Source organism: Prosopis cineraria, unplaced genomic scaffold (assembly GCF_029017545.1).
Source record: "Prosopis cineraria cultivar Desert tree isolate PC_DT_omini unplaced genomic scaffold, ASM2901754v1 PC10, whole genome shotgun sequence".
Lineage (NCBI taxonomy): Eukaryota > Viridiplantae > Streptophyta > Magnoliopsida > Fabales > Fabaceae > Prosopis > Prosopis cineraria.
Window position 1 is genome coordinate 3,695,736 of NW_026555341.1, and position 27,914 is coordinate 3,723,649.

Genomic DNA, 27,914 nt, shown 5'->3' on the forward strand with positions numbered 1-27,914 from the left:
ATATTAGCAAAAAAGAAAATAAGAAATGCTAAAAATAAGTTTCCCTATTTTAAAATTTCTATATCAAGTATAATAATTCATTAATGAAAATTGAATTAATTTTAATAATTTATATCATATTTTATATTTTAATTATTTAATCATATACTTTTAATGTATATTTATTAATAGAAGTAACTCTTATGAGTTTACGTCTTTGTCATAAGTTTACTTAAACTCACAAATTTAACAACTTTGACCAAGTTTTTCCCTTTTTATATATTCTTTGCCAAGCTTTTTTTTTTTCTAAAGTTTTGAAAAATTTATTATCGAAAACTTTTCAAGTTAAAATATTGATCATGATAAAAATAATGATATTTTTACTTTTGATTTCTCAAGTTATATAAATTATTTGTTCTTAATTTTTTTTATCAAGTCTATTATAAAATCATTTTTAATTAATAATAAAAATTAAAATAAATTATTCTAGATATTATTACAAAATAAATTAAAATATCAACCCCTAAAAAATAATATATTTAAAAGAATATAAGAATAAAAATATATTTTAACACATTATATTTTAATCCCCTAATCCTATGGTATAAATTAATAATCTTTTTCATGCAAAAAAAAAGTTCCTTTTTGCTATAAATTGCGATGTGCAATTACATTTTTTTAACAGAGATACTGTAAACAGATAAAAAAAAAAAACTAAGATGCTATGCTATGAAAATTATTTTTCAAAATACTATATCTAAAATCATTATTATATTGAACAATTTTCAAAATTAATTACACCATGAACGATTTCTTTAATATAGAATCTCAAGTGCAGCAAAACTTATTCTTGACATGAACAATGTCTAAATCTCATCCTTGCAATAAATGATTTATTTAATGATTTAGTAATTATTTGAATAAAAATAACGAGTAAATAATTGAAGAGGAAAATGTTAATAATTACACGATGTTACTAATATAATTAAGAAATTATTATAAGGTGTATTTAATTAAAAATTACCAATAATAAATAAATAATTATTAGGTTTTACAAAAATTAATAATAAATGATTAAATTATGCAGTGGAAGAGTGGAAATTAATATACCTCATAAATAATGACTTTTGATACTACTTCTTTTTCTTCTTCTTCTCATAAATTGTGGCTATCGTTATTGTTGTTGTATATTACTCTCTTTTTAAAATTCAAGTGTTTCATTTATTTATAGAGTCAATATATTTAAATCAAACCAACATTATTCAACTAAAAAAATTGATCGTCCAGGGGTGACACATGTTTCATTTAATAGTATACTATATTTAAAAGTAGAAGTATTGTATTTAGCCAAAAAATAGTGTAGGAATTTCAAATAAAGGTATGAACGATTTAAAATGAGTAAGAGTGGGTGAGTTGAGAAGGGATGACAATGAAGGTAATATATAATAAGATTCAAATTGAATAAGTTTGAAAAGGGTGAAAAAGAGTGATGATAACAACGAGAGAAAATAAAAAATTATTATAATTAACTATAAATATTACGCCACGTCAATAAAAAAAAGTTGAAATCATTATTGACTTGAATAATTTTACTTTTAATTAAATAAAAAAATAATTGTTGATTAAAAAAATATTCTCGACTTAACTGACTTCCCTGCAACCATGAACTTATTTGCAGCCTGAATGATTTTTAATATAGTATTTTAATAAATATTTTTGAGGGTGATGGTTCAGCATTTAAATAATTTCTTTTAATATTTATAGTATATCAGTTAAAAAAGCCTGAAATTACAGTCACGGGATCCCCGTTGGCTGCAAAGTGCACAGGCATCTCAAAATAGCTAAAAGGCAAATATGGCCACCCTTTGCCTAGTGCACTTCTCGGTGATCGAATAATCGCATCCGGACGTTTTTCAGATAACGTAAACACTTCTTCCACTCCGCTCCCTGTTCATGAACTACGGGATGTGCAACATCTGCTCTTGGTACTAAAATTCGTTCACTTAACAGCGAAACCAAAGGAAGAAATCTGGCTTTCCTTGTCGGATATGATCGATCCGTCGGAATCAATCACTGGCGGCCAATTTCTCAAATATCATTAATACCACACTGCAATGAGTCAACGCATTATCGCATGTTCCTGTGTCCAATTTGTAGAGTTCAGGGTTTCAGTAGCAACTCAGAGTCAGCTGGGACCGATTTCGCGGCGGAAAATGCGTACGAGCTGTTAGGAGTGTCACAGACCAGTTCGTTTGCTGAGATCAAAGCGTCTTTTCGCAGATTGGCCAAGGAAACTCACCCTGACCTTGCTGAATCAAATAATGATTCATCTGCGTCGCGACGATTTGTGCAAATCCTGGCCGCCTACGAGGTGCCGTGTTAATATTTCAATTCAAAACTATTAAATTCCACCAGGCAACTTATTTAATTCTACGCCAAGCACAATTATTTCCCTTATGTGGTTGCGTAAGGTTATGCTCAGTTTTTTTTGGAGGACACCAAGGTTGTGCTCAGGGCCTCCTATGCTCAATTGAATTCGTCAGGAATGAACTAAATTCTTAAACTGATGAGGCCTTGGAAATTGTCGTGATAATTATAATATCCTTGGTTCGCACCCGTGCTTTGTTCACTTCGTTTGAAATGAATGTAATTCAACAAAATGTTATTGGGACATTTTTGGGTACAGTTCTTACTGGGAAATCTAAAAATGGAAGTGTTAGGTGTTACAATCCTAAGTTACTTGACATGTTGGTTTTCATTTTGGATATAAATATGCAAGTATATCAACATATGAATAAAATGCGCGCGCGTGTTACGACATGTATAGAAAATTGTAGAATTCATGAGTCATGGATGGTGCAGAATTTAAATTTCCTGTAATGCATGGAAAAACAAGTAAAATTCATGACCAAAGATTAAGCAAAGATGAAGCTTCTATCAAAGTTTAAAAATAAATTAGTAATAACGACCATCATGCAGTCTGTATTATTATTTCCATTAGATAACTAGTTTGATTAGATCTTAGAGACAGAAGAAAATCTATTAGCTGAACAATGCATCAGAACGAGCTCATCATGACATCAATACAATGTGAATAGCAGTCTATTGCTGATGCCCGTTTCATATCAATGTTACTGGAAAGCGTTGCAATGCCAGCAATGTTGTTCATTGTCTTGCAGATGTTGTATGCCTTGGTTTTGGCTCCTAATTTTTTTGGTTTTATCTATCTCATTAGCAAATGAACAACTATCTAGTGACTTTTACTATTAGCAATATTGCTTACCATTGATATCAAGGTCTGTGCACGATTGCACATAATAAGAATTGGATTTTCTTTGGTATAGGATTTATTCTTAATTAACAGAATACTGTATGATGTATTGCAGATTCTATCAGACTCCAAGAAGAGAGCTCATTATGACAGATACCTATTGTCTAAAAAAAAGCTTGTGGTGAAGCATACTAGGCAGGGTTCAAAATTGCACTTCTATAGATCACATGAAACAACATCCAAGGAGATGGAAGTTGTTGAGTGGCTAAAGTGGTACAGAGTAGCTATAAATGATATTTTGTCAGACAAGAGGGTAGTAGCTGGAACAGGCTATTTTGATGTACTTGAGAGAGATTTTTACTCAGCAATACATGCGGCTTACTTTGGCCCTCAAATTGAGTCAATGGAACTTCTCCCTGAGTGCTTTGAGGCTGAGGAAAGGTCCTCTTGTGAAACACCAGAGGTTTTGCACTTAGTTTCAGGTCGTGATCTTTTTGGGATGGTTTGCCTAGCCAACAAGAATCCAGAGATATCTTCCACTAATAATGAGAAGTTAACTTCTTTCAGATCCTTCTATCCTGGCCTATGTCAATCTGTAAAGGATGCAAACATCCACCTGAGTGCAGAAGTTCCACATGACTTTGGAATTCCACAAATTCATGACTCTAAAATATCAAGTCATGTATCAGATGCATACAGAGATCTAGAATTGCATGTCTCTGGAAGGGTGGTTGCTGTGGCCTCCAGGGTCCGTCCTGGCAGCTATTCTGACGCTGAAGTAGCAGAAGATCGCATTCATGTTTATCTTAATTCAGATGAATACACCAAGCATACTAACAGCTGTGATTCTAAAAGTTACTTCACAAGTAGTTCAGCTGTTGGACGAATTCATATAGGAACCATAGCTGGGCTTGGGACGAGTTCAGATGAAAGTTGCTGTGATGTCTATGACAATATAGGGGCCAAGACTCATGTGATTATGAAACACAGGACCTTGCTGGTTTGTAATGCTCCTGGCTTACCATAACTAGAAATGCTTTCTACTTCTACAATGCCACTACATCTTGTTGGTTATCATTACTAATTCTTTCATATATGAGAAGAAAGAGGTCTCTGTTTCAGACTCTTGCTATAAATGTACTATATGTATTTTCAGGTGAAGCATATGCACTGGTATCAAGTTGGAGAAAAAGTTTCCATTTGTGAGTGTAGATGCACTAGAGCGAAGTTACCACCAAGCAAGTAAATCTCTGTTACCTCGATTAGATCCAATTGATATCTGACTAATAACTATGATTATTGGTCAGTACAACATAATCTTTCTGTAACTCTTTGGAGTCTGCTAAATGAATATATTCTAAGGACGTCTGTTCTCTTAAGGTTATAAATTTTACTGAAGTATCTACAGAAGCATTTTTCTTTCTTTCTTTCTTTTTTTTTTTTGAGAACATACCAGGGTTTAACCATGCACATCAATCTTCCTCTTGCTGTGTTTGCTGGTCTGTTTGAGTTTGTTTTGATGTTGTTGGTTTCTAAACTCTTCTATAGGTCACCATCGATATAAAATATTTACTGTAGTTTTAATCAATTTTTATAGTTAAGTGAATTTGCTTTTACCATTTTCTTATTTCAGTTATATGGAAAATGGTTTTGCTATATACTGAGGTAAAAGGACCAATTTGTTCACACATATGGTAAACATTGCTGGTAATGTTATAAGTCCTAGTTCCATAATCCATTGTATGCTTTACACATCTCAATAATTGATGGAGTAATATTGTAGATATTGCTCACAACGTCTTTCTCTATGGTGATCGGTGATCCTAACTGTAATTGCAGCACCCTTGGCGCAGTCTCTAGCTCATATTCATTTGTTCTTGGCACCGCCAATTTCTATTTAATAGAGACTTTTTCATGCGCTTATATACTGTATAAAATCAAACTGAGAATTTTTTAACCCTTAATCGACAGATTTTGGCTATTTGAGCCTCGTTGTGGAATGCATGACATAGGGGGTTGGTATGTTGAAACATATGGCAAAGATAAGGAAGGCCGAATAGTCACATCACAAAGGCTATGGGATGGCTGGGATGATGGTCATCATTTTGAGAGGCGAGTCTTTTTGCTTCTGGCGTCCACTTTTTGCTATGACATTCTAAGTTACCACTAAATGGTACAAAACTTAAGGTTTTTCTTATAAAACTTTTTCATTCAATCATTGCTAGATAATGATTACTTATAAAGAAATGCTAAGATATTGATGGAAACACCATGGAGTTTCTTGAATTAATTAAATAGGGTGAAATCGGGTATTCTAGATTCAATCTCATTTATTGTCAAACAATTTGATGCCTATTTGACATGCTTTGTTTGGACTGGCACTTGCACACCCACAATTTTATTTCACATATTTATTACTGAAAATTCATTCAGAATTGTTAGTCTACTATTAAATAAACTTTAGCTTAGTGATGTTTAACCTTTGATATTTTGGCCTCTTCTTTTCTCAATAGCAGTAATACAAGTCATCTTCGCAAACCACATTCTGATTCGTCTTAGATATTTGAACTGGTTTATAAAAATTTTGGAAATCATGTACATTGTAAGTTACCGACTTTTTTGTTTCTTCTACCTGCAGGAGACTTCATCCAGCAATGTATCTACTTGCTCTTGCATATAGGACACTTGATCTAGAAAATGCCAAAGTAAGAAAACAAACATTTAGGAAAGCTGTAGAAGGACAACTGTTTAGAATCCTTCATTGGTGCAAGAGACTTGTTTAATGAAGAAACCTGTTGCTTGGGTAACGAATCTATTGCACTGCTAGATCATTGGATAGATTAATGGATTCACTACTAATGTTTATTTAATGATTTCAGAAGAGTTGACTCGTGAAGCAGAATTGATGCTTGATTCTGTTGCCAATGTTTACAAAATGACTCTTGGGCGGGGGGCTCTTTAAGTACTCTAAAAGGCAACTTACTGGATTCATCTGAGTTTTGTTTTCTTGAGATGTTTTTTTGTGATACCCGTGATGTTGGATATGTTGGTAAAATAACATGAATAGAGTCAAAGGATTGGCTGCTGGTGTTGCTTTAATGTTTCAGGAACTAATGTACTAAAGCCAAGTTACACTGGTGCTGATTTTTCGGAAACTAATAGTCTCTCATTGCCTGGAAATGTTGATGAAGAACGTCAGTGAAAATGGAAGATAAACATGTTCGGCATTTCTATTGGCTGGCATGGCACCTTGCTAGATTAAATATTCTTCTGCTTACATAGACATTGACCCCAAAGGTGGATCTGCCTTTACAGCTATGATTGGTCTTGCTTTTCTTGTTCACATTGTTCTTATAAATAAAGTATGTATTTCTTTTCCCCTGCACTGACTTCATTTGCAAGTAGTCGATATGGCATTCATTGATCCGTGTAATTGCAAAACTGGGCATTCTATTTCAACATATGGTTGCATTTATAATCTATCAAACGCCTTTAAATGGTTCTTTTTAACTAACGGAGTGAGAAATCATAAGCTGCTTTAACAAATTGAAATTGGTTGATGTGCATGTTATTTTTGGCTTCACTTGAGTAGATCCTCCCATTTGCAGTACTGGCCACCTGCCAATGCTCGATAAAATCTGTCCCTGCAGTAGACGGGTCTTCCATCAGCAGCCTCAGCAGCAGCAGCTGCTAGATCATCATCAGCTATCACCTCTACTGGCAGTTTCAGTAACTCGTCTTTTCTACAACATTTATTAGACAGTTGTTACGGGCACAGTAAGAATAAGCTGGATTGTTCAATAGGTTCTTCATTTGTCGTTCTTTACCTTAAGTTGAACTTTGTACTGACTTTTGGATCTCGAAAATTTGATGCATCTTCCTTTGTGGCAAAGGAGGTTTGTATTAAGTTTTCCACTGGTGTAGCAAAGATAAACAACGTGGCTCCAGTAACAAGTAATGCTCCTATCCCCACTAACGTTTGCTTCAGCAGTTTAATAACTGGTTTAACCTGTAGACATGTAATATCAAGTCCCTAGTCGATATAGAAACCTTTGACACTCTGTAACAACTTATTTTCAGAAAAGTTTCCCCACATCCTTCTCAAAAAAGCATTGCCCCTGCTTGCACATGGGTGGTAATATCGGTGGACACCCATGGGAGTTTAACTTTGAATGTAGTTTTGAAACACGCTTAAAATATCGATTGTTTTTAGGGCCTGAGCTGGAAAATATTAAGTTTAACATATAGCTTTTCTAGCATACAACCAAAATCTGTTTGCGTAATAACTAAATGGTAAATGCCATGACAATTTTTCATAAATTGGTACCTTGTAAGAGCCCAATAGTCTATCACGAGCCAGGATCTACAGAGAAGGGTAAGACAAGTTTTCAGCGAACCATGCATGGAATGAGATAAGTGACGTACGTCAGTGCTGCTTCTCGTTGGTGTCATGAAATTTGATATTATTTAATTTGTATATATATATATATATATATATATTTATTTATTTATAGAATGTATAAGATAAATAGATGCCCATGCTAACTAGATTTCCTTCCCTACTTTTCGTTTCTTGACAGCATGCGTTGATCCATCAAGAAATGTGTAATAATTGAAATGACTTAGTATATGTTTACTGTTTAGTTTCATATTGAAAGTAATCAAAACTATGAAACCATACACGCTGTAATTGCTTATCTTCCTTCAACTAGATCCCACTCTTAAGTCTAGCTTTTTATGAATGGGCAAGTTGGTATATACGCAAGTAGAGATACCATACCTCAGGCGGCTTCACCCACATTTGCCCATCATACCATCCACTTTCTTCATAAGGAATGACTGCTGAGAGAAGTCGGTCACCAACATAACTCCATCCCTGGAATTTTAAATATTAATTCAATGATCCGGACATTGTTAAAGATAACAAAGCGTTAGAGTCTAGCTACAGCCACCTTATGTATCAGCTATGGTCTATGATGTGAACTGTGAAGGCATTACTTTTTAGGATGAATAACTTGTTAAATTATAATTTGGCAATAATAAATACGATGTTCACTTCGACAATACATAAGGTTTACAGTTTTACTCCATGCTAGCAAGTCTAGGTTCCGATTTCATGATTCTTCCACCATGACAAGTGGGCGTTTGGTATAGTCCGTATGTGATGTTTGAAGTTGAATAGCATTAGCTGAAGTAATCACCCTCAAATAATTAAATCATTCGTCGGCCTTGCCCATGGTCGAAAGTAAAAGTATTGAGAGGATTTGGACTTACCAGATAAATCCTTAAGACAATCAATGATACAATGAAGAGTGTTCCTGTTCCAGAAGCTAGTATGAATCTTACAGGGTCCTGCACGGTTGTAAAACATTATCTAATGTCACAACAATCAGGTCGATATTATCTTGGCTTCTTCCTTACTTTAGAAGGATTAAAGCTCGCAGCAGCGATTGGCGCTCCAAGGACTGTGAACACCACTAGCCAGAGCCCTCCTAGGCGAAGGAAGAAGGACCCTGGTCCCAGTTCGCCCCATGAATACAGCACACTACTCTTCAGAGATGAATACTCGTTTACCTATTACACAGACAGTGAGAGCAGCGCTTTCATCATAGTACTGAAAACAATTTTAGCATATCGACTTACTCTTTTATCAACAACGAAGAGTTCTGGGGATTAAAACTTTCAGCTTTGCATGCACTGATGCACCAAACATCCGTGAAGGGACATGGTTGGTTTAATTGTTTTAGATGGTTTTGTGCCACAATGAAATTAATAAACATATATAAAAGGATGCTATATTTCTCTTTAATTGAAAAGAAAAAGTAAAGGACTACCACTTCCATACATACCGGTCTCTGCTCGAAAGGGACCTCAATTTCTAGCCCAGGATCCCAACTGCGTCCTGGAGATCTGCTTGTTTCTCCATCCATCTCATCTTTAATGGCCTTTATGGATATCAGCTGAGACAGCTTGGAAGCTCTGTGATTATGGATGATCAACGAGCCATAGCTGCTTCCTGGTCTGACTTGCCTCGCACTTGGTATTAAAGAGCAGTAAACATTGAGTCTGAGCATTTACTTCTATGGAATTTAAGCGATTGTAGTGTTGCAGGGTTGCGTTCTGGTACCAAATCTCATTCAATTCTTGTTAGGAAGGCGGAGGAAGACGATGTTAAGCTCACAAATTCATAGCGAAGATTTATTGATTTTAGAGTTTTCATTTGAGGACCACATATTATTTACGTGGAGGAGAACAACAACAACGAAATAAAAATTTGTACATTTTCCAGTTTTTCAGGCAGCTTCAGATTCATTGCGCGGACAAGCCATCCACGTGGACTTCTCCTTTACCGTTCATCTGATGGGCTTTGCGCTCATATTATCCGATCTAAAATTCATTACGGGCTTTATTTTTGCTTTTTCGTGATTTGAGAAAGGTTTTTTTTTCCCCTCGTGCCGTGGAGGGGAGAGGTCTGTTCGTTGAAGCAGCGTGGCAGCTGTTTCCTTGCACGCAGAATGGAACATTGTTTGAGTTGCTTGCACGCGCTTGGAACGAGCATCAACATTAGCAAATCTCTGAAATCTGAATAGCAATTCCACGGTGTGAATCTATGAAGTATGAACACTACCATTTTTTTTTTTTAAATCAAGTATGAACATTGAACACTACCTTCACGTATTTGTAAAACTAAAAACTAAACATACACATGAGCCCCATCGTTCTGTAATGTGGGTGTTTCTTTTACTCTTCTGGAAACTGAGGATTCCTTCGTGCTAGAAAAAAAAATTATACACATTGTAGGGCGCGGGAGCTTCCTCCGCAAATGAATACAAAGTTAGAAGATAAGAAATTGTATTCAATTATTCGATTCAAAAAGTAATATCTAATTGTATGTTAAAAAAATAATATCTGACCTTTTTTTAAGTAAAAAGTTTAACCTAACTTATCGATAATCAGCTAAAAAAAACTTCGAACTTTTGAGAGCTTGGACCATTTATAGATTCCCTAAACAAAGAACTTCAAGTTGTAGACGATGATATCAAACAATCATTATCTGCGAAAAGGATAGAAAGATAACTGGCACTAGTCGCTCATTTTAAATTGCCCACTATGATGAATGAATTCTTAAAAACCTAATTGCGCAGGTCCAACTAAACTATTTTTCTTTGAAAGCACGGATATCCCTGACAGGATAACCAGCGCAGAGTCCTCGGTTCCGTTATACTACACTTATACGGTATACCAGAGTAATTTATACCATGATTTTTCAAAAAAAAAAAATTATAAACCAGATCTTAAAACTAAGCACAGTGTACCAACCACTGGCTTGGTAGATATTCACTATAAAATGAATTTCGTTTTAAATTAAACATCATAGCTGCTATAGATCACATGCATTTGAAAAAAAAAAAATCTGAAAATGAAATACGCATTTTATGACTAATAATAATATTATTATTATTATAATTTCTCAAGAAATTATTATAACTGATTACAATTTTTATTTTATATAAAATATATTATTATAAAATATTTATCTTGATTAACAAGGACCAAGTATGATTTATCTTCTTTGGATTCTGGTCTTGAAAGTTTATAATGATTATACCAACCTGGGGAAATTTCAAAGGAAAAAAAAAAAAATTCCAATGGGGAAAAGTAGATAAGAAATCCTCATTTACAGTAAAAATAGCAAATATCAGGTAATCGGATCTCATCTTATTAAAAAAGGAGCTGAAAATGTGATTCGAGAAAGGGCGTCTCACTGGGGTCCAGCTGTCCAAGTCCAAGTCCAACGAATGAAAGAATACTAAGCTCGGCTCGGGTCGTCTCACGGGGATTCATCGTTGCCCAGGGAGACGATTTCATAACAAAAAATTCAAAGTCAGTGAGTCTATAGTCCTAGGTGTCAAGTCTTGAGAAGACTGGATTCATCTGACCCAGCCGATCAGCAAACCAGCACCCATCTGGATCTTCGTGGGAGCAAGAGAAGCAAACGGGACCTCTTCAGCCTTCGAATTTCGGAGGAGAACTCTCCAGAATCCAAATGAAAGCCAAAACTGTAAAAGGAAACTGGAGCTGGAGGACGAAGAAGTTCGCCTTGCCTTCTGTTTTCCTCATATGCATCTTCTTCTTTCTGGCTGGATTCTTTGGCTCTAGTCTCTTCCCTCATTCTAAGGTCTTTCTTCTAAATCATAATCATATTTTCTGCTTGCTTTGTTATACCTTCCTCTGATTTTCTTTTTTTTACTTGGAAAATATCTGAGTTACATATCAATGAGTATTGGCAGGAAGATCTATATGGCGTGAGGCCGAGGCCGAGGTTGCTTGAATCGACGACGGTGGAGACTGATAATTATTTGTTGCCTGCTGGAGAGTCCGGTGATGATTCTCTTACCTCAATTCCTTTCCAGGTGCGCAATTTTGTTTATCAAGCGTTCTCAAACTTTTTAGCTGAAATGTTTCATCGCGTGATTAGTTAAACATCTGAATTTCATCTGTTGAGTCGGTGCGGCATTTTTGATTTCTTACCGGCAAAAATATTTGTTTCAACAATTCAACGTGTTCAGGACTTCAGATGACTCTGACTTTGGTTAATTTAAATTATTATTTGATTTCATCGGTGTTAATGTGTAAGAGCAGAAATTTCCAAACTATTTCGTTATCTATTTTCTAAGATAATCGCAAACAGTAAGCATAGCTATATTTTCTGATGGATAATTGACTTCAATAACTTGAGTCATTAATGGATGAGTCCAAATATATATATATATATATATATATATATTTTCAGTCTTTCTTGACGTGGAAGTAGTTCGTCTGTATTGATTCTCAAATGAAGTATCTCGTGCTTTTATTCCTTAGGTTTTGAGCTGGAAACCGCGTGCTCTATATTTTCCTATTTTGCAAGTGCAGAAGAATGTGAAAGCATAATTGATACTGCAAAGTCAGGCCTCAAACCATCAACCCTGGCGTTACGCAAGGGAGAAACAGAGGAGAATACAAAAGGCATTAGAACAAGGTACCGTGTGTTTAAATGCAGGATAGTACATATAACATAGTTATAAACTGGACTGACAACAACAACAACAACAAGCCTTTATCCCACTAGGTGGGGTCGGCTACATGGATTGCAAGACGCCATTGTGCTCTATCATTTATTAAGCTTTTAGAAATATTATTAATTAAGAGATCACGTTCAACAACTTCCAAGAGTGTTCTCTTAGGCCTTCCTCTACCTCTCTTAATCGGACTCAAAGTTATATGTTCCACTCTTCTCACTGGTGCCTCCCTTGGTCTTCTTTGTACATGCCCAAACCATCTCAACCGATTTTCTACCATTTTTTCCTCAATAGGTGCCACCCTCACTTTTTCACGTATGTGCTCATTTCGAATTTTATCTTTACGTGTATGTCCGCACATCCATCGTAACATTCTCATCTCTGCTACTCCAACTTTATGCTCTTGCTGTCCCGTTAGAGCCCAGCATTCACTACTATATAACATTGCCGGTCTGATAGCAGTACGATAAAACTTTCCTTTAAGTTTATTAGGCACCTTACGGTCACAAATAACTCCTTTAGCTTTTCTCCAATTAAACCACCCAGCTTGAATTCTATGTGAAATATCTCCACTGATTTCGCCATCATTTTGAATAATGGCTCCCAAATATCTAAACTTTTCCACTTGAGGTATAATTTGATCTCCCAATTTCACTTCCAAATTATTTTCGAATAGTCCTTTACCAAATTTACAATATAAATATTCCGTCTTACTTCTACTCAGACGAAACCTTTCGACTCCAATGTCCTTCTCCATAACTCAAGTTTGCAATTAACCTCTTCTCTTGTCTCTGCTATAAGAACTATATCATCCGCGAAGAGCATACATTTCGGGATTTCCTCTTGAATATGTTCCGTCAAAACATTTAAAATCAAGTTGAACAAATAAGGACTCAGAGATGATCCCTGATGTAGTCCAATCTTTATAGGAAAATCCTTTGTTTGACCACTAGGCGTTCTTATACTAGTTTTTACCCCCTCATACATATCTTGTATGGCTTTAATATAAGCAATCCGTACTCCCTTTTTTTCCAACGCTTTCCAAAGCACTTCTCTTGATATATGGTCATAAGCTTTTTCCAAATCAATAAAAACCATGTGTAATCTTTATCTTTACAACGATACTTTTCCATTAATCCCCTTAGTAGATAAATTGCCTCTGTAGTTGATCTACCTGGCATAAAATCAAATTGATTCTCAGAAATACTTGTCTCCAATCTCAACCTGTGCTCAATTACTTTCTCCCACAATTTCATTGTGTGGCTCATGAGTTTAATCCCTCTATAGTTAGTACAATTCTGAATATCTCCTTTATTTTTATAAATAGGAATTAATGTACTTCTCCACTCATCAGGCATTTCTTGGACCGTAAAATCACATTAAATAACTTAGTTAACCATCTCACCCCTTCTTCACCTAAACATTTCCACGCTTCGATAGATATACAATCAGGTCCGTTAGCTCTACCATTTGCCATTTTCTTAAGAGCTTCCTTTACCTCCTTATCACGTATTTTTCGATAGAATGACAAATTTTGTTCTCCTTCACCAGTTACTAAATCCTCCAAGTTACTAGATGAATCCTCTCCATCATTGAAAAGTTTAGAAAAATAAGTCTCCCATCTATTTTTTTATTTCATCATCTGTAACTAAAATTCTTCCCTCTTCATCCTTAATACACCTTACCTGTTCTAGATCTCTTGATTTTCTTTCCCTACTCTTGGCAATCTTATAAATATTTTGCTCTCCTTCCTTCGTCTCAAGGTTCTTATAAAATTCTTCAAAAGCTTTGGAACGAGCTTCACCCACAGCTCTCTTAGTTTCCTTCTTAGCCATACGGTACCTCTCCCAATTTTCCTCATTGTTACACAAATGTATGGCTTTAAAACAGTTCTTCTTATACTTGATTTTGTCCTGTACACTATTATTCCACCACCAAGACTCCTTATCTCTCGGACCAGAACCTTTCGATTCTCCCAAAACTACTTTTGCAACCTCCCGTATCTTTTTAGCCATATCCTCCCATATGATGTTAGCACTTCCCTGAGAATCCCAAATTCCTTTATCCAAAAGATTTCGCTTGAAAATATCTTGCTTCTCACCTTTTAATTGCCACCACCTAATCTTTGGTGTTACTACTTGTCGACGTTTTTGGATTTTACTCATAATACACACATCAAGGACTAGGACCCTATGTTGTGTCGTTACAGCATCTCCAGGGATCACCTTACAATTTTTACAAAGTTTTCTATCTGTGTTCCTAACCAAAAGAAAATCAATCTGCGACCTTGAGGCTCCACTTTTGTAAGTGATGAGATGCTCATCTCTCTTCTTGAAACAAGTGTTGGCAATCTTAAAATCATACGCCAATGAGAAATCAAGAAGAGTTTGCCCTTCATTGTTTAGCTCTCCAAAACCAAAACCACCATGCACCCTCGCATACTGACCAGCTTCCCTCCCGACATGCCCATTAAAGTCTCCTCCAATAAAAATCTTTTCACTCTGTGGTATGTGTCGAATCAACCCCTCCAGATCCTCCCAAAATAATTCCTTAAGACTGGCTTCTGTCCCGACTTGCGGCGCATAAGCGCTAACAATATTAACAGTCTCACGTCCAATTATCATTTTTAAAGAAATAATTCTGTCTCCAATTCTGCTAACTTCTACAACGTTCTTCTTCCACTCCTTATCTATAATGATGCCTACTCCATTGCGTGCACTTACTTTTCCTGTATACCAAAGTTTGAAACCTTGAATATCCTTAGCTCCTTCTCCACGCCATTTTGTTTCTTGCAAGCAAAGGATATTGATTTTCCTTTGAATCATAACCCCTACAACCTCTACAGATTTACAATTTAATGTCCCAACATTCCAAGTACCAAATCTAATTTTGCTCTTATGGACTAACTTCTTTAGCCGCGTGCGTCCAGAATGACGCGGTAGCCCTTGCTCATTTAACACTACATCCGGGCGCCGATGCAGCGGCTCTAACTCACTTATCACTGTACTCGAGCCATGCAGCGCGTTACTTACGGGCAACGACCTAGCATTAACATTATAACGTCTATTGTCTATGTTCATGATAGATTCAACAAATTTTTACATTGGCTGTTGATGGCCTAACACAACCCTCCTCCTTTACCCGGGCTTGGGACCGGCTATAAACATAGGCGGAGTTTATAATACTTGTTCCATCCGCATTAGTATTAGTGAAAAAATCAAGATGCCAAACTTATGAAGCTTGTTTGGATGGCCCAAAAAATCAATTATGAAAGTTCAAAATGTGTTTTTCTAAAAGTTATCCAAATACCCATATTTTGATTAAATCAGTTATCTAGTTGCTCAACCAAACACCCATATTTTGATTAAATCAATTATCTAGTTGCTCAACCAAACACCCATATTTTGATTAAATCAATTATGAAAGCCTAACAATGGATTTTCTCGTAAGCAGCTCTCACATGCTTCTGCATTTTGATTAAATCAATTTTACCTAAAATGATGCTTATAAATAAATTTTATCCAAATTCTATTTTAACTAACGCTAATCCAAATGCTAAGACCAGAATTCACGATGATTCTGATGGGGATTATAGTTAAATGTAGGCTAATTCCAAAATGGTATTGCTGTAGGCTAGCCACATTAAAGGATTCTAGAGATTCTTAGTTAATTCCAAAATTCAAGATACTTCTGATGGGGATTATAGTTAAATCATAAATGTATCATGTATTTCAGCACCTAAAAAGCGAAGATGCTGTCAGATTAATTTTCCTAATGTTTACTCTTCCACATCTAGCTTTTAACTTAAATTATGGAGTTTTTGACCAAGATATGAGTGCATCTTGTTAGAAACTTCGTGAATTTTGACCTCGTATCTGGAAGACTAGGCCTTATAATGAGCAGTATGGAAGTTTTGAGATGTATGGAATTTTAGACCGCATGTAGATTTTGGATGACAAGTTTTATAAGTTCAGTGCATTTTAAACTGAGTCACAGTGCTCAAAATCATTACATTACACCATGACGTTCTGAACTCTAAAATTCCATCCAGGAAATCAAATCATATATGTTTTGTATGCGCTTGCTTGGAGGAATGAAGTATAAAAGGGATGCCCACAACTAATTTGGAGAGTTTCAATTCTGGAGGTTTTGGTATCATATTGATATTTTACATGCTTATTTATGGGGCAACTGCAATCTTATGTAAAAATCTATCCTGTGGAAGAATTTGTGATAGTTTGTAATTTTTTTATGACCCCTTAATATTCTTAACACATATTATGTCATGCAGTCAAAGCAATCATATCATAAACTTATAATTTCTTTTTTCTTTTGTAAACAGCACAGGTGTTTTTCTTAGTGCTTCTGATGATAAATCTGGGACTTTGGATGTCATAGAGGAAAAAATTGCCAGAGCAACTATGATTCCCAGGAGTCACGGAGAGGTAATGTCCTAAAATCTGTCTGGTTAATCTGATATATTTTGCTTGTGTTTTGCTTCAGTTAATGATTGTTTGACTTTGTATATGTGATTAGAGCTGTTAGTATATAATTCTTTCTTTCTTTCTTTCTTGCAACTGGCCTCATCAATCATGTCCATTACTTTGGAATGTAAATTTGCTTATATTGGGGAAAAGGACTAGGTCTTTTGGGCTGGGCTGATGGAAGGGCTATCTGGATTTTTCTTATTTCAAACTGGCATGTACCTCTTGTTTTTTTCTGTATCTTCTGCAAGACCTGTTCTTTGGTTTCGTTTTCCTCATCGTTTGTGGCTTCTGAGCTTTCCGTTGAGAACTCAATCTGGAGGGAAAGAATATGAGAAGAAAGGAAATGAGAGGAATCGAGATGTGGGAGTAGAATATAAATTCATTCTCTTATGTTTGGATGTCAAATAAATGAGGGGATGAAATTGTAGAGAAAAATTTAAAATTAAATATTTGTACATGACTAAGTTCTCTGAGGAGGTACTTAAGGAGAACATTTTTGTAATTCAGAACGCCATCACCATTTATTCTAACTTTTTCCTCCCTTGTTGGGGAAAATGACAATTATGAAGTTTACATGAACTGTTTTTCTCATTTGCATTCTTTTTCTTTTTCTTTTTCTTTTCCTAGGACAAGGTAGGATAACTTCCGCTGCTAATTTTCCTTTAACACATTCCAAATAAAGTTAGAAAATTTGCTAATGATTCCATTCTATATATGTTTTTCTTGCCTTTGTTATCATGGACTAAATATGAAAAATCTGCACAGAAAATTGTTATGGGATGGTGAACTTTTGTTTGGTTTATTGGTAGAACTGTTATGAGTCATTTGTTGCATTAGTGGGAGAATTGGGGCAGAGTTGAGACTGTTAAGGTAGTGATGTGGCGTTCACGATGAGGTCAGAATAATGCAGGCTTCTCTAAAATTATGCATTCTAACTTTCTATTTTTAGTTCTTTTGCTAATGTTCTAGAGATTATAAAGTTACGGAATTGAGCTCCTTTCTGCATTTGCTTTTGCAGAAAGTTACAGAATTGAGCACCCCAGCTGCCATGGGGCAGGGGGATTACAAAATTAGATGTTTGACATGACCTGAGTCAATTACTGTTTCTAATAACAATATCGTTGTTTTCCAGTGATATTATGTTTTTGGTTTTCAATATAAATTGGTCATTTCAGCTCCAGATATCTTCTCCCATGACTGTAAAGATTCATCTATTATGCTTTTTCTCTCGTTATTTTGCATAAAGTTACTGGTAAGGTTGGTGGGCTAATAGAATCATGTTTAAATTTAACTTTATATAAAATGGGAAATGACGGGGGTTCTAATCCAGGCGCGTCTATTGCTGGTAGAAACTATAAATACAAAAAGGGGGAAAAAAGGTAGTCATATCAAGACTTTTGTGTTTCTACTCTTAAACTACTTCGTTGCGTTGATTTGGCTAGCCTTCCTGGGCTTATATTATCTGCAACTCGGAGTTTTTTGCTTTTGTTGAGTTTGCAGAGGTTTTATTTTCAGGGTGATTTTTAAAATTGTCTGAGGAATCACCATGTTTTTTGCTTTTGTTGAGTTTGCAGAGGTTTTATTTTCAGGGTGATTTTTAAAATTGTCTGAGGAATCACCATGTTTCAGGCATTCAATATTTTGCGCTATGAGATTGGACAGAAATATAATTCTCATTATGACGCATTCAATCCGTCTGAATATGGCCCTCAAAAGAGCCAAAGGGTACGCTTTGAACTAAAATTCGTACATTCTCATTCATTAATGCAATTTCTGATTTAGTTGTTCTACGGAAAGTGGTCACGTTCATTCACCAATCAACAGAGGACTTATCAGTTTCTACCGACTGCCATTCATGGAAAACTACTTTTCATTTGTTAATGCTATCATGCCACCGGTCCCTTGATTGAACCGATCATATGGTGCTCTTTTATATAATTGATTTAGTGTGCCTAGGGTCCAATCACAGGTGCCTTAACTTTCCTACCTCCTGAACTGAGACCTGGATACTTCATCTTGCATATTGAGTGGACATCTGTTATCCGCATTATGACTACTACTCTTTAAGCTCGATGGTGCTCATTGGACCAAATATGGCTCTGTCGATTAAGTGCACTCGTGAGAAGCGTTAAGGAAAAGTTTTCAAAATAAAGTATTCTTACGTGTGTAACTAGTATTTGGCTAAAAAAAATTCATGCACTCGTAACCCAACTACTTTCTTGGAGGAATGACACCTAGATCCCAAAAATGACAGTTAGGTTCCAAATTTTTTGTCTAGGATACATTGTGAATATCAATTTTGACATTTGCAAGTATGGGAGTTTCAGTTCCAAATTAAGCATTGAAGTCTTATGTGTCAGTTCTAATGATTTGCAACCGAGACTCTAGTATTCACCGTCTATGTTTGCAACTCATCTGATAAAATATTTTTGGACCTAATTGTTATTAAATTTAAGTTTTCAGAACCTAACTATCATTCCTTTTCCTTTCTATCAATATCTAAGTTCCTCCTAATGTGACTTTTTAAAATTATATTCTATCTCTTAAAATCATTTCCTCTTTCCGCCTATTTTTACTCCTCTCTCCCTCCCTCCCCCCCCCCCCTGATTTTTTAACAAGTTAATTGTTTTTTTGCTCCCAGTCCCTTTCTTTTTTGTAATATGAAAATGCAAGCAAAAGCTTGACTAGTAGTTAACAGACCTAATAAGGTTCAAGCCTAGGTTAATAAAAACATCAGGAAATTCATCAAAAATGATAAGGCATTCCTCCTCCAAGTGAGCTGTCTTGGCTAAAAAGCCGGCGACCTGCAGACGTTCGCTACGGGCATAGTGCCAACTAGCATCCCGAGCTGCACACACAAGTATTCGTGTGTTTTGAATATCCATCTCAAAAGGATGATTTATCAGATTATCCCTCCAAATAAGGTTCAGTGCATCCAAGGAATCATTATACACTTGGATTTTATCAGGACCTTGTTGGTTACATATCTGTAATCTCGTCTGAATATCCAGCATCTCTGCAATTGTTATTGGGTATCGACCCAAGCTTCGTCTAAATCCCAAAACCCAGTTTCCTTGAGAACCTCGAACAGTACCACCACACACTACATGTTCATTGGCGACAACAGAGTCATCTACGTGGAGACGGAGCATTCCTTTAGGCGGGGGCTTCCAAATCCTGTTACTCATCACGTTGGGTATTGAGATGGTGTCCTTATGTAGCCTCATGGTTGAGTCTTCAACAAGTCTGTGGATGCATATGTGCTTGATCTGATTTGGATTTGTCTTTTGCCTTCAAAAAACTAGCTTACACCTTGCCAGCCACAATAACCAGCATGTGTAGGCGTAGACTTGGTGCCACTTCCATCTGTTAAACTCCCTGTTAGTCGCATGATTGTTCATGTTCCACTTGAGCCATTCCTGCAAGTCACAAGAAAAGAAACTAGAGGAAATGTTAGGATTTATAATAGATGACCACACATTTTTAGCTGTTTGACAATCTCTCAGAATATGAATGACAGACTCCTCACTACCAAACTCAAGGGGACAAATTGCCATTTTGTGAAAGACCTCTCCTGTCTCTTAGACTGTTCGTCATAATTCTCTCCAGTCCATTTCTGAATATATGTTTGGTTTGACCACGCAGGTGGCTTCTTTTTTGCTGTATTTAACCGATGTTGTGGAAGGCGGGGAGACCATGTTTCCATTTGAGGTAAAATCTAATTTGCCTGTGCATATTAAGTTCCATTTATTCCAATTTTAATGGGATACCTAGGCAGTAAGCGAATTATCCAATCTGCAGAATGGCCAGAATATGGATGGCAGCTACAACTACGAGGAATGTACAGGCTTACGAGTAAGGCCTCGCCAGGGAGATGGGCTCCTATTTTATTCACTGTTCCATAATGGTACAATTGACCCGGTTAGTATATTTATGTATCGGCTTTGATGCTCGATAGTCGATACATTCTCTCTCTATTTATGTCTTCTGGGTGAGGCAAATATGCCTGCTAAACATTTTTTTTTTAAATCATGCAAAAGATAACCCCCGCCAAAAAAGGGAGAATGACCAAAAAAAAATTCCCAAAATAGATAATTATTATTTAGTCCCAAGGGACTTGTTTAGCATTTTGATTTTTGACAAAATGATATATTTGCTCTCGGTAATTATTTTGTGTTGGGAATGACTACTTTGATTGGATTATTAACTAAAACTGAATAAAAAATGATTACTTTTTTCTGAAAATTTTGTTTATCAGTCAAGTATAAATACGAAAAATCAGTGACGACTATTATACATGAGCGAATGATTATTTTGGTTTAGCTATTGACTAAAATGAAATAGAAAATGACTACTTTTATGTAAATTTGTGGTTTATAAATGGATTAGAAAAATGACTACTTCCTTTCTGAAAATCACTACTTTAATTACATTAATTGATAAATAAATTTGCAAAAAAGTAGTCACTTTTTATTCTATTTTGATCATTTTCTTGATCAAAGCAGTCACTTTTCAATGCATAGTGGTTACTAATTGCAAATATGTCATTTCAAAAATTAAAATGTCATACAAGCCCCTCACATTTCGTGGTATTTAATTGTCATTTATATATTTTAAAGTTTTTTTTGTCATTTTCCCAAAAAATAAAGCACACCCAAAAAAGAAAAGAAGAAAAATCTTTCCATGGAGAAAAATAACCTAATTTGAAAAATAATTTGGAACTGAGTTTAATAAATTATACATGATTAAAATTGATTTCATAAATGATCAAATATTCATCTGTAAAGGCTGAAAGTGCTGAAGTGATTAATAGTGAATTTGAGAATGAAATGAATAAAATTAGATGTTGTATTCTACAATTAAGAACACAGCAAATAAAAAAAGATTATTGTCTAAGGCATTTCCCTAAAGCTGATGTTAACAAATCAGGTGTCAAGCGACTGGATATAAAAAGCTTCAGCAATACTAATTAATTATGGAAGAGAAAATAATCACTCTTTGCCAATGATAATATTTTTAATTCTGGTTATCGCGGTTCCAAGATATAACCCCATGAGGGTATTTGGGGAGGGGGGAATAAGTATATCAGGTCAAAAGATTTAGAAGATATTAAGTTCGACTATTTATAGGGACTCGTCTTTGCAAACTACTAATTTAGCGGCCTTCTTAATGATCACCTTTCTTTGAATGCTGGGACAGACATCACTTCACGGGAGCTGCCCTGTGATTAAAGGGGAGAAGTGGGTGGCAACGAAGTGGATAAGGGATCAAGAACAATTTGATTAGATGTATTGTACTTGAGATTGCGCTACAAAATTTTAAGTTGATCCTAGTTTTCATTTCTCTGCTTTGATTTAGGTTCATTTTTGACACTCTTGTAGGGTCATACTAATGAAAAGCTTTTGACGGTCTTTCGATTGTGCCGTTTGAATCTTTTGGGTCTGGTGCATTTATGGGGGGAAATGTCAACATGAGATGCTGAGAATGTACAGGCAGACTTCAGATGATCACCATGTTGCGCTTGAACTTTTACAACAGCTTGTGAAAAGCTTTATAGTTTTCGAATTCTTGCGAGATCTCCAAAATATATACACTGAAACATCTATGTACAATAACGGGTTTCCTCAATAATGCAATCTACAACGTTTTTTTTTTTGGGGGCAAATAATGCAGTCTATCTAATGCTAAATATAATCAAGACGATGCCTCTGCATCAAACAGAAGCCCATGACAACCTGAAGTCCCACTAATGCTTAAAATATTCTATTTATTTGTCACTATATGTATATCACGGTGGAAAAACAATTTCCCAAGTTTTCAAACCAACCGCCAACTAGCCAAAATTTTGGTGGGAGAAGTTCAAGTAGAACCACGAACTAAATTGTGGCTTCAGTTAATAAAAAACTCATGGCTGGCTGCTTAAATTTTTTTTAGCCAAGAGCTTCATAACAGTAATTGCGGCTTCAAATGCTTTACTTGGTCGGCTAGATCTCCATAAGCACAAGTCCAAACAGCAACATGCAGCAAAAGGAAACAAGCTACAACGATGAAGCCTCTACTCCTGCATACCTACTGATGGCCCACATGCTCCAGTGGACCATGGTCTTATGCACAAAGGATCTAGGGAAAATATCACTTGAGGACTACTAAAAATATTTTATATCAAAGAAGGGCCTTAAGATTTTAATATTTCACTGCACCTTTTGGTCCTTAGCTAAAAATAATTTTTTATAAGAAATGACTTAATTTTCCTTTTTAATGAAAGAGGTTAATATCCAAATGTGTTTTCAAGCATGAATTTATTGTTGTCAAAACCCAAATGACTTGTTTTATGAAACTCATGATATCAGTTTTTCAACCTTATTAAAATCCAAATATATTGTTGTCAAAATTTGAACAATTTGTTTATGTAAGATGAACACTTGTTCTATTAAACCTATGTTTTGTTAGTTTTTCAATCTTGTTGAATTCTAAATGTGTTGTTGTTAATTATGAATTGGTTATTGTCAAAATCTAAATGAATTATTTTTGTGCAAGGTGAACACTTGTTTCATTAAACTCATGTTGTTTTTTCAATTTTGTTAAATTTCAAATGTATTGTTAATTATGAATTAATTATTATCAAAACTCAAATGATTTGTTGCTTATGTAGGATGAACACTTGTTACTTTAAATTTTAGGGATAATTCGGTCATTTCCCATAAAAACTTATTGCAGCTAGGGACTAAGGGGGTGCAGTGAAAAATTATAATCTTAAAGCTCTTCTTTGATATAAAATAGCTCCAGTGGTCCTTTGGTGATATTCTCCTAAAGATCAAAGGGATGAAACAGACATTGAATTTGAAGTGTCAATCAGTTATCAGCAGGCCCTTACTTACCACAAGCCTGTCTAGTTCTGCACTGCCTAAAAGTTGAGCTTCATTGGTTCTGAAATGTATTTTCCTCCCTCCTGTACGGGTGTCACCGGTGGCTCCATCTTGTCGCTCCTTACTTCCCACGATGATGGCCTGAGAACCGTTATATTTTCCTTTTTTAATTCCATGCTAACATTTAATGAATGGAAGGAAGCCTAAAGAAGAAAGGAAAGCAAGCCAAGAAATTGTATGCAATAAAATACAGTTTCAATGTTTCAAGTATGTTCTTCATACACTATTATAACGGTGTTTAAATAGTTCTTTTAGGTTACAACATCCTACCACCACTGTAGGTTCCCAGAGGATCCGAAAAATTCTAACAGAAAAGTGAAGGCAAGATTGTGCCCAAGCCAACAACCATATCCTTTTATCCGTTAATTATAGAATAGTCATCAGCATGTTGTTTTCAGTAAACTACCACATTACATGGGGGAAAAAACAGAATTAACAAGAAAATTTCATTAGTAGAATCCAGCAAGTTCTTTAATCATTCTGTATGCATTTATGAGAATTTTCAGGATAATGTTAATATGAACATAATCATTTGGCCATAGCACAACTGTGTTAGTATAACAAAAAACGATCAATGACATATATAATCATTCCATAACTTCTTGCAAAGACATTTGACTATTAGCATGCACAGTTTGCTATATCGACTGACAACATGGCCAAGTTCCATTGAAAAGATTACAAGTACCAGAACCTTGCTATTTTTTAAGGAATAATGAATAGAAGTTTGCTATATGCAATCAGGAATTGCAACATATATCCCCATGCTGTTGGAGAACTTAGACATCAAATCCAAAAGTTCCTACTTAAAGTTTAAACCATTTGGACCTAGGGACAGATAACAACACCCCCCCCGGCCGAAAATAATAATAATAATAATAATAATAATAATAATAATATTATTATGCATTTTATATAACATCATTCATTTAAAAATGGCTAAATGTGCCTCCTTAAAATTTTTTATCTGTTCCCTGCTTCCCTTTAATATTTTCAAAACTTAAATATGTTTTTAAAAACATTATTACTTCTCCACTCTCTGATTTTCAATCTTTCGCAACATTACTTTTTTCTCTTTAACCATACTTTTTTTTAACTGTCAAATAGATTTTTTTAATAAAATGGAAGATGACTTTTTACAAATAATTTGACTAATTAAATTAGAATTTATTTAAAGAATGTCACTATAGAGAAGATTATAGATGGATTTTTTTGATAAAGAATCAAAGTATGCTTCTAATAACAAATGCACATTGTATCACTTCTAATATATGATTTCTTTCTGGCCAAAAAAATAAATAATAACCTATGATTTCTTTACATTGAAGTAATTTATTTATTTTGATAATATTATATTTATTTGATTTTTTAATTATTATATGCATCTATAATTTTAAATTTTAATTAATTTTATTATTATAGTAATTTAATAAATGTTGAAATTATATTAAAAATAATATGTGCATCGAACATAAGTTTTTGCCCCTCCTTGGCTCGTCCCCCCTAAAAATGCATCTCCTGCTCTAACATTTTGCAGTTGATTTCTTTCTGTTGCAGGTTCTTTTGCAACAAGAAAGAAGTAATTGGTGGTTAATAATAAAGAAAAAAGCTTTAGTAGGAGCAGAAAATGATTCAAAGACCAAGTGTTGGTCAAAGCTAGAGAAGATAATCAGGTACACAGCTAGATCAAAATGAAAAGAAGAAGAAATTAAAAGAAAGATATGTATTTTAAAAAATTTATAAAAAAATTACCAACAAAATTTTAAATGATATTGAACTGTTTGAAACAGGAGAAAAAACAAATGGCAAACAAGAACATAAAAAGCAAGTCTTACCACCAATTATATATGCATAGAAGGACATACTGCACTCCTTAAAAGATGCTCTTTGTGGGATTTCTGTCCATCCTCTAGAGAGAAAAGCAATTGATATTATTGCTAAGAAGATATCCCTCATGGAAGGAAAAGCAATGTTTCTCTCCGCATCATAGCCACGCAGCCAATTTGCTAACATTTGGGCAGCAATAGAACATGCAGACTCAAAGAAAGTCGTTAACCAAAATGCGTCATTAAGTGAATCTAACCTATGCCCTTGCTGCAACCAAAATACATGAGAGTCCACATTAATATTTCATCTCTATATTCTGTCATAGGAAATCACATACTTGCCAAATACAGTTAAAAATTCTGGATCAAGTGTTGTTTAATGGAATAAACCCCGATCTCAGTCACTGCCCATGGCAAAGTTATCTATACTAAAATCTGTGTCTCTGAAAATCAACATAACAGGAGAAAGTATTTTCTTTACCTCTTCATGTTTAGTGATAAACCAAGTCACGAAAGTAAATAAAAATACTGTATTGGTAAGTGATAGACACATCCGAGTCACAAAAATGCTTTGATTTTCCAACATCCTCTCCCATATGCCAACCAAGAAGTGTAGAACAAAAAGACCAGACAAACTTTCTTGTGACCTCTAAAAATATATTAACTAAGTCAGTTTCATCATGTCAGAACATCAGAACACCACCTTCTCTCTCTCTCTGTGTCTCTGTTTTATTTTTTTTGGGAAAAAAGAAAAATGAAAAAAACATGTACCTGTCTTGAAGATACAATAATTAGGAGGGTTCATGTCTAACATAGGGAGGGAGACATGCTTGAAAATTCAAATGACATGCAGGATGATATCTTGACCGAATCGGTGGAGACATCAAAAAGTAAAACAGTCCACTGGAATAAGAGCTAGACACCACAAAATATATAGTTCCAACTATATAACCATTCTAATTCCTAATAATTGGCCATGCAAAGACTGATGCAAGTTTGTTCTCTTTTAGTATCATCGTAATTAATGTCTACTGAAATACAACCGAAAATACTTCAATATATATTGCTAACTGCAAAGAAGCGCGCTAAAGAAGAAAATCACATTCACGGCAAAACAAATCATAATACAGCATTACTGCAATACAAATATGCATGCAGAAATTGGAACTTGTATTATTAAGCGCTGGATTACAAAGAAATATTTTAGGTGATCATCAGCGACTTCAACTAGATACTTGCATTAAATCCGCGAGCACGCCAAGGAAAGGGCCTGCTAAGGCGGCCGATGCATATCCCTAACAAAGAGACATGACCATTAGCTCCCTTCGGATTCCATTAGAGAAACTAACTCAAACTCTCCCAATGCTGACCACAGATCTTCCACCACTGACGACAGAGAGGTAAATGAAATCGGCATTCACATCATCAATCCGAAGCAAAATTGAATAATTAATAGCCGGAAAGAGAAAATAGCAACGAATTTCAATATTTGGTTACCAGGACGAAAGAAACGTATGTTAAAAACTACGGAGAAATTCGGATCTCAACTCAGAAAATAAGGACAACTAAGCTCTATTGAGGCTTCTGTTTTACTTTTTGTAAGTTGTGCTGCCATTAACAAAAGGAATTGAAACTCCAAGTTTCCTTTTCTGTTCGCACATTTTTTTTTTTTTTGGAAACCAAATAATCTTATAATAGCATGAATAGCCGACTGACCTGAAGCAAGAGAGTAAAGAAAGATGAAGTTTCCGTGGAAAGGAAGAAATTTCACGGTCGAATATTGTTGAAGGTCTGTTGAAGATCGAGGCACAAGGAAGAGGGAAGATTGAGATTTGAGAAGCAGCAACAGAAGAAAAGGAAGATGAACAAGAATGGATTCGGTTCCCAAACTGAGCTCTCAAAGATCACTCCCATTGGCTTTTTAATATCTCGTGCTTTAGATACAGAGGACGTGAATGCAAGAAGTTCCGCCATATGTTAGGATCCAGGATTGATCGTAGATCGTGACGGACAGATGAAGGTGAGGGAGCTGAAGAACACAGTCAAAGCGGAGAGGATTATTGGATCCACCCAAGGGATTTGCTCGGTTACGCCCATGCCATTATTCTGCTTACAAATCCGGACGAAATATAAAACAGTCCCGTTGCTAGGCTGAAGAGGCGGGGACAAATGCGTCCTTTGGTTCGCGCTTTTGGTCGTTTTCCTCGCTCCTCGCGCACGAGAATTAAAGTCGTTGTCGTTCCATATCAATTAGACAACTTGTGTGTATGCGTGTTTTGGGGGGTATCTGTGTGTGATAGAATATACTACTCCTGCACAAATGAACTAAGCAGAAAGAGGAAGGTTGCTGGGAGAATATCATT

At 35.3% G+C, this 27,914-nt stretch overlaps 2 protein-coding genes, 2 long non-coding RNA genes and 1 pseudogene across 7 annotated transcripts; 3 read left to right on the forward strand and 2 right to left on the reverse strand.

The window, feature by feature from the left end:
* Positions 1–1,791: 1,791 nt before the first annotated feature.
* On the forward strand, positions 1,792–7,803 carry LOC129322194 (uncharacterized). 3 transcript variants are annotated; one of them, XM_054968334.1, is made up of 7 exons: positions 1,792–2,350; positions 3,366–4,250; positions 4,407–4,492; positions 5,222–5,362; positions 5,889–6,053; positions 6,130–6,612; positions 6,859–7,803. In XM_054968334.1, the coding sequence occupies exons 1-5, from the start codon at positions 2,114–2,116 to the stop codon at positions 6,031–6,033; spliced, it is 1,494 nt and encodes a 497-aa protein (XP_054824309.1). In that variant the 5' UTR covers positions 1,792–2,113; the 3' UTR covers positions 6,034–6,053; positions 6,130–6,612; positions 6,859–7,803. The 3 variants fall into 3 exon arrangements, with proteins under 3 accessions (XP_054824309.1, XP_054824310.1, XP_054824311.1); XM_054968335.1 differs by having other exon boundaries at positions 6,130–6,547; XM_054968336.1 differs by lacking the exons at positions 5,222–5,362; positions 5,889–6,053; positions 6,130–6,612; positions 6,859–7,803 and adding an exon at positions 4,884–5,210.
* LOC129322195 (protein CONSERVED IN THE GREEN LINEAGE AND DIATOMS 27, chloroplastic) lies at positions 6,684–9,474 on the reverse strand. The gene is made up of 7 exons (XM_054968337.1): positions 9,100–9,474; positions 8,672–8,824; positions 8,525–8,602; positions 8,031–8,126; positions 7,578–7,613; positions 7,078–7,259; positions 6,684–6,993 (listed from the first exon to the last, which is right to left on the reverse strand). The coding sequence occupies exons 1-7, from the start codon at positions 9,322–9,324 to the stop codon at positions 6,831–6,833; spliced, it is 933 nt and encodes a 310-aa protein (XP_054824312.1). The 5' UTR covers positions 9,325–9,474; the 3' UTR covers positions 6,684–6,830.
* A 1,540-nt stretch (positions 9,475–11,014) lies between these two features.
* On the forward strand, positions 11,015–22,452 carry LOC129322981 (probable prolyl 4-hydroxylase 9; annotated as a pseudogene).
* LOC129322983 (uncharacterized) lies at positions 16,764–18,033 on the forward strand. Its single transcript, XR_008596331.1, has 2 exons — positions 16,764–17,694; positions 17,818–18,033. It is a non-coding gene; the product is annotated as an uncharacterized LOC129322983 (long non-coding RNA).
* Positions 22,327–27,743, reverse strand: LOC129322982 (uncharacterized). Of its 2 annotated transcripts, none has more exons than XR_008596329.1 (3): positions 27,268–27,743; positions 25,561–26,937; positions 22,327–23,806 (listed from the first exon to the last, which is right to left on the reverse strand). It is a non-coding gene; the product is annotated as an uncharacterized LOC129322982 (long non-coding RNA). The 2 variants fall into 2 exon arrangements; XR_008596330.1 differs by having other exon boundaries at positions 25,561–25,819; positions 27,268–27,723.
* Positions 27,744–27,914: the final 171 nt, after the last annotated feature.

Excerpts from the sequence above, each read along its gene's own strand:
- LOC129322194 (XM_054968334.1), top strand. The coding sequence starts at position 2,114 with ATGTTCCTGTGTCCAATTTGTAGAGTTCAGGGTTTCAGTAGCAACTCA. Across the intron at positions 2,351-3,365 it reads AAATCCTGGCCGCCTACGAG|ATTCTATCAGACTCCAAGAA; the intron begins GTGCCGTGTTAA and ends GATGTATTGCAG. Across the intron at positions 4,493-5,221 it reads GCGAAGTTACCACCAAGCAA|ATTTTGGCTATTTGAGCCTC; the intron begins GTAAATCTCTGT and ends CTTAATCGACAG.
- LOC129322195 (XM_054968337.1), bottom strand. The coding sequence starts at position 9,324 with ATGCTCAGACTCAATGTTTACTGCTCTTTAATACCAAGTGCGAGGCAA. Across the intron at positions 7,260-7,577 it reads GACTATTGGGCTCTTACAAG|GTTAAACCAGTTATTAAACT; the intron begins GTACCAATTTAT and ends ACATGTCTACAG. Across the intron at positions 6,994-7,077 it reads AGTACAAAGTTCAACTTAAG|AAAAGACGAGTTACTGAAAC; the intron begins GTAAAGAACGAC and ends TAAATGTTGTAG.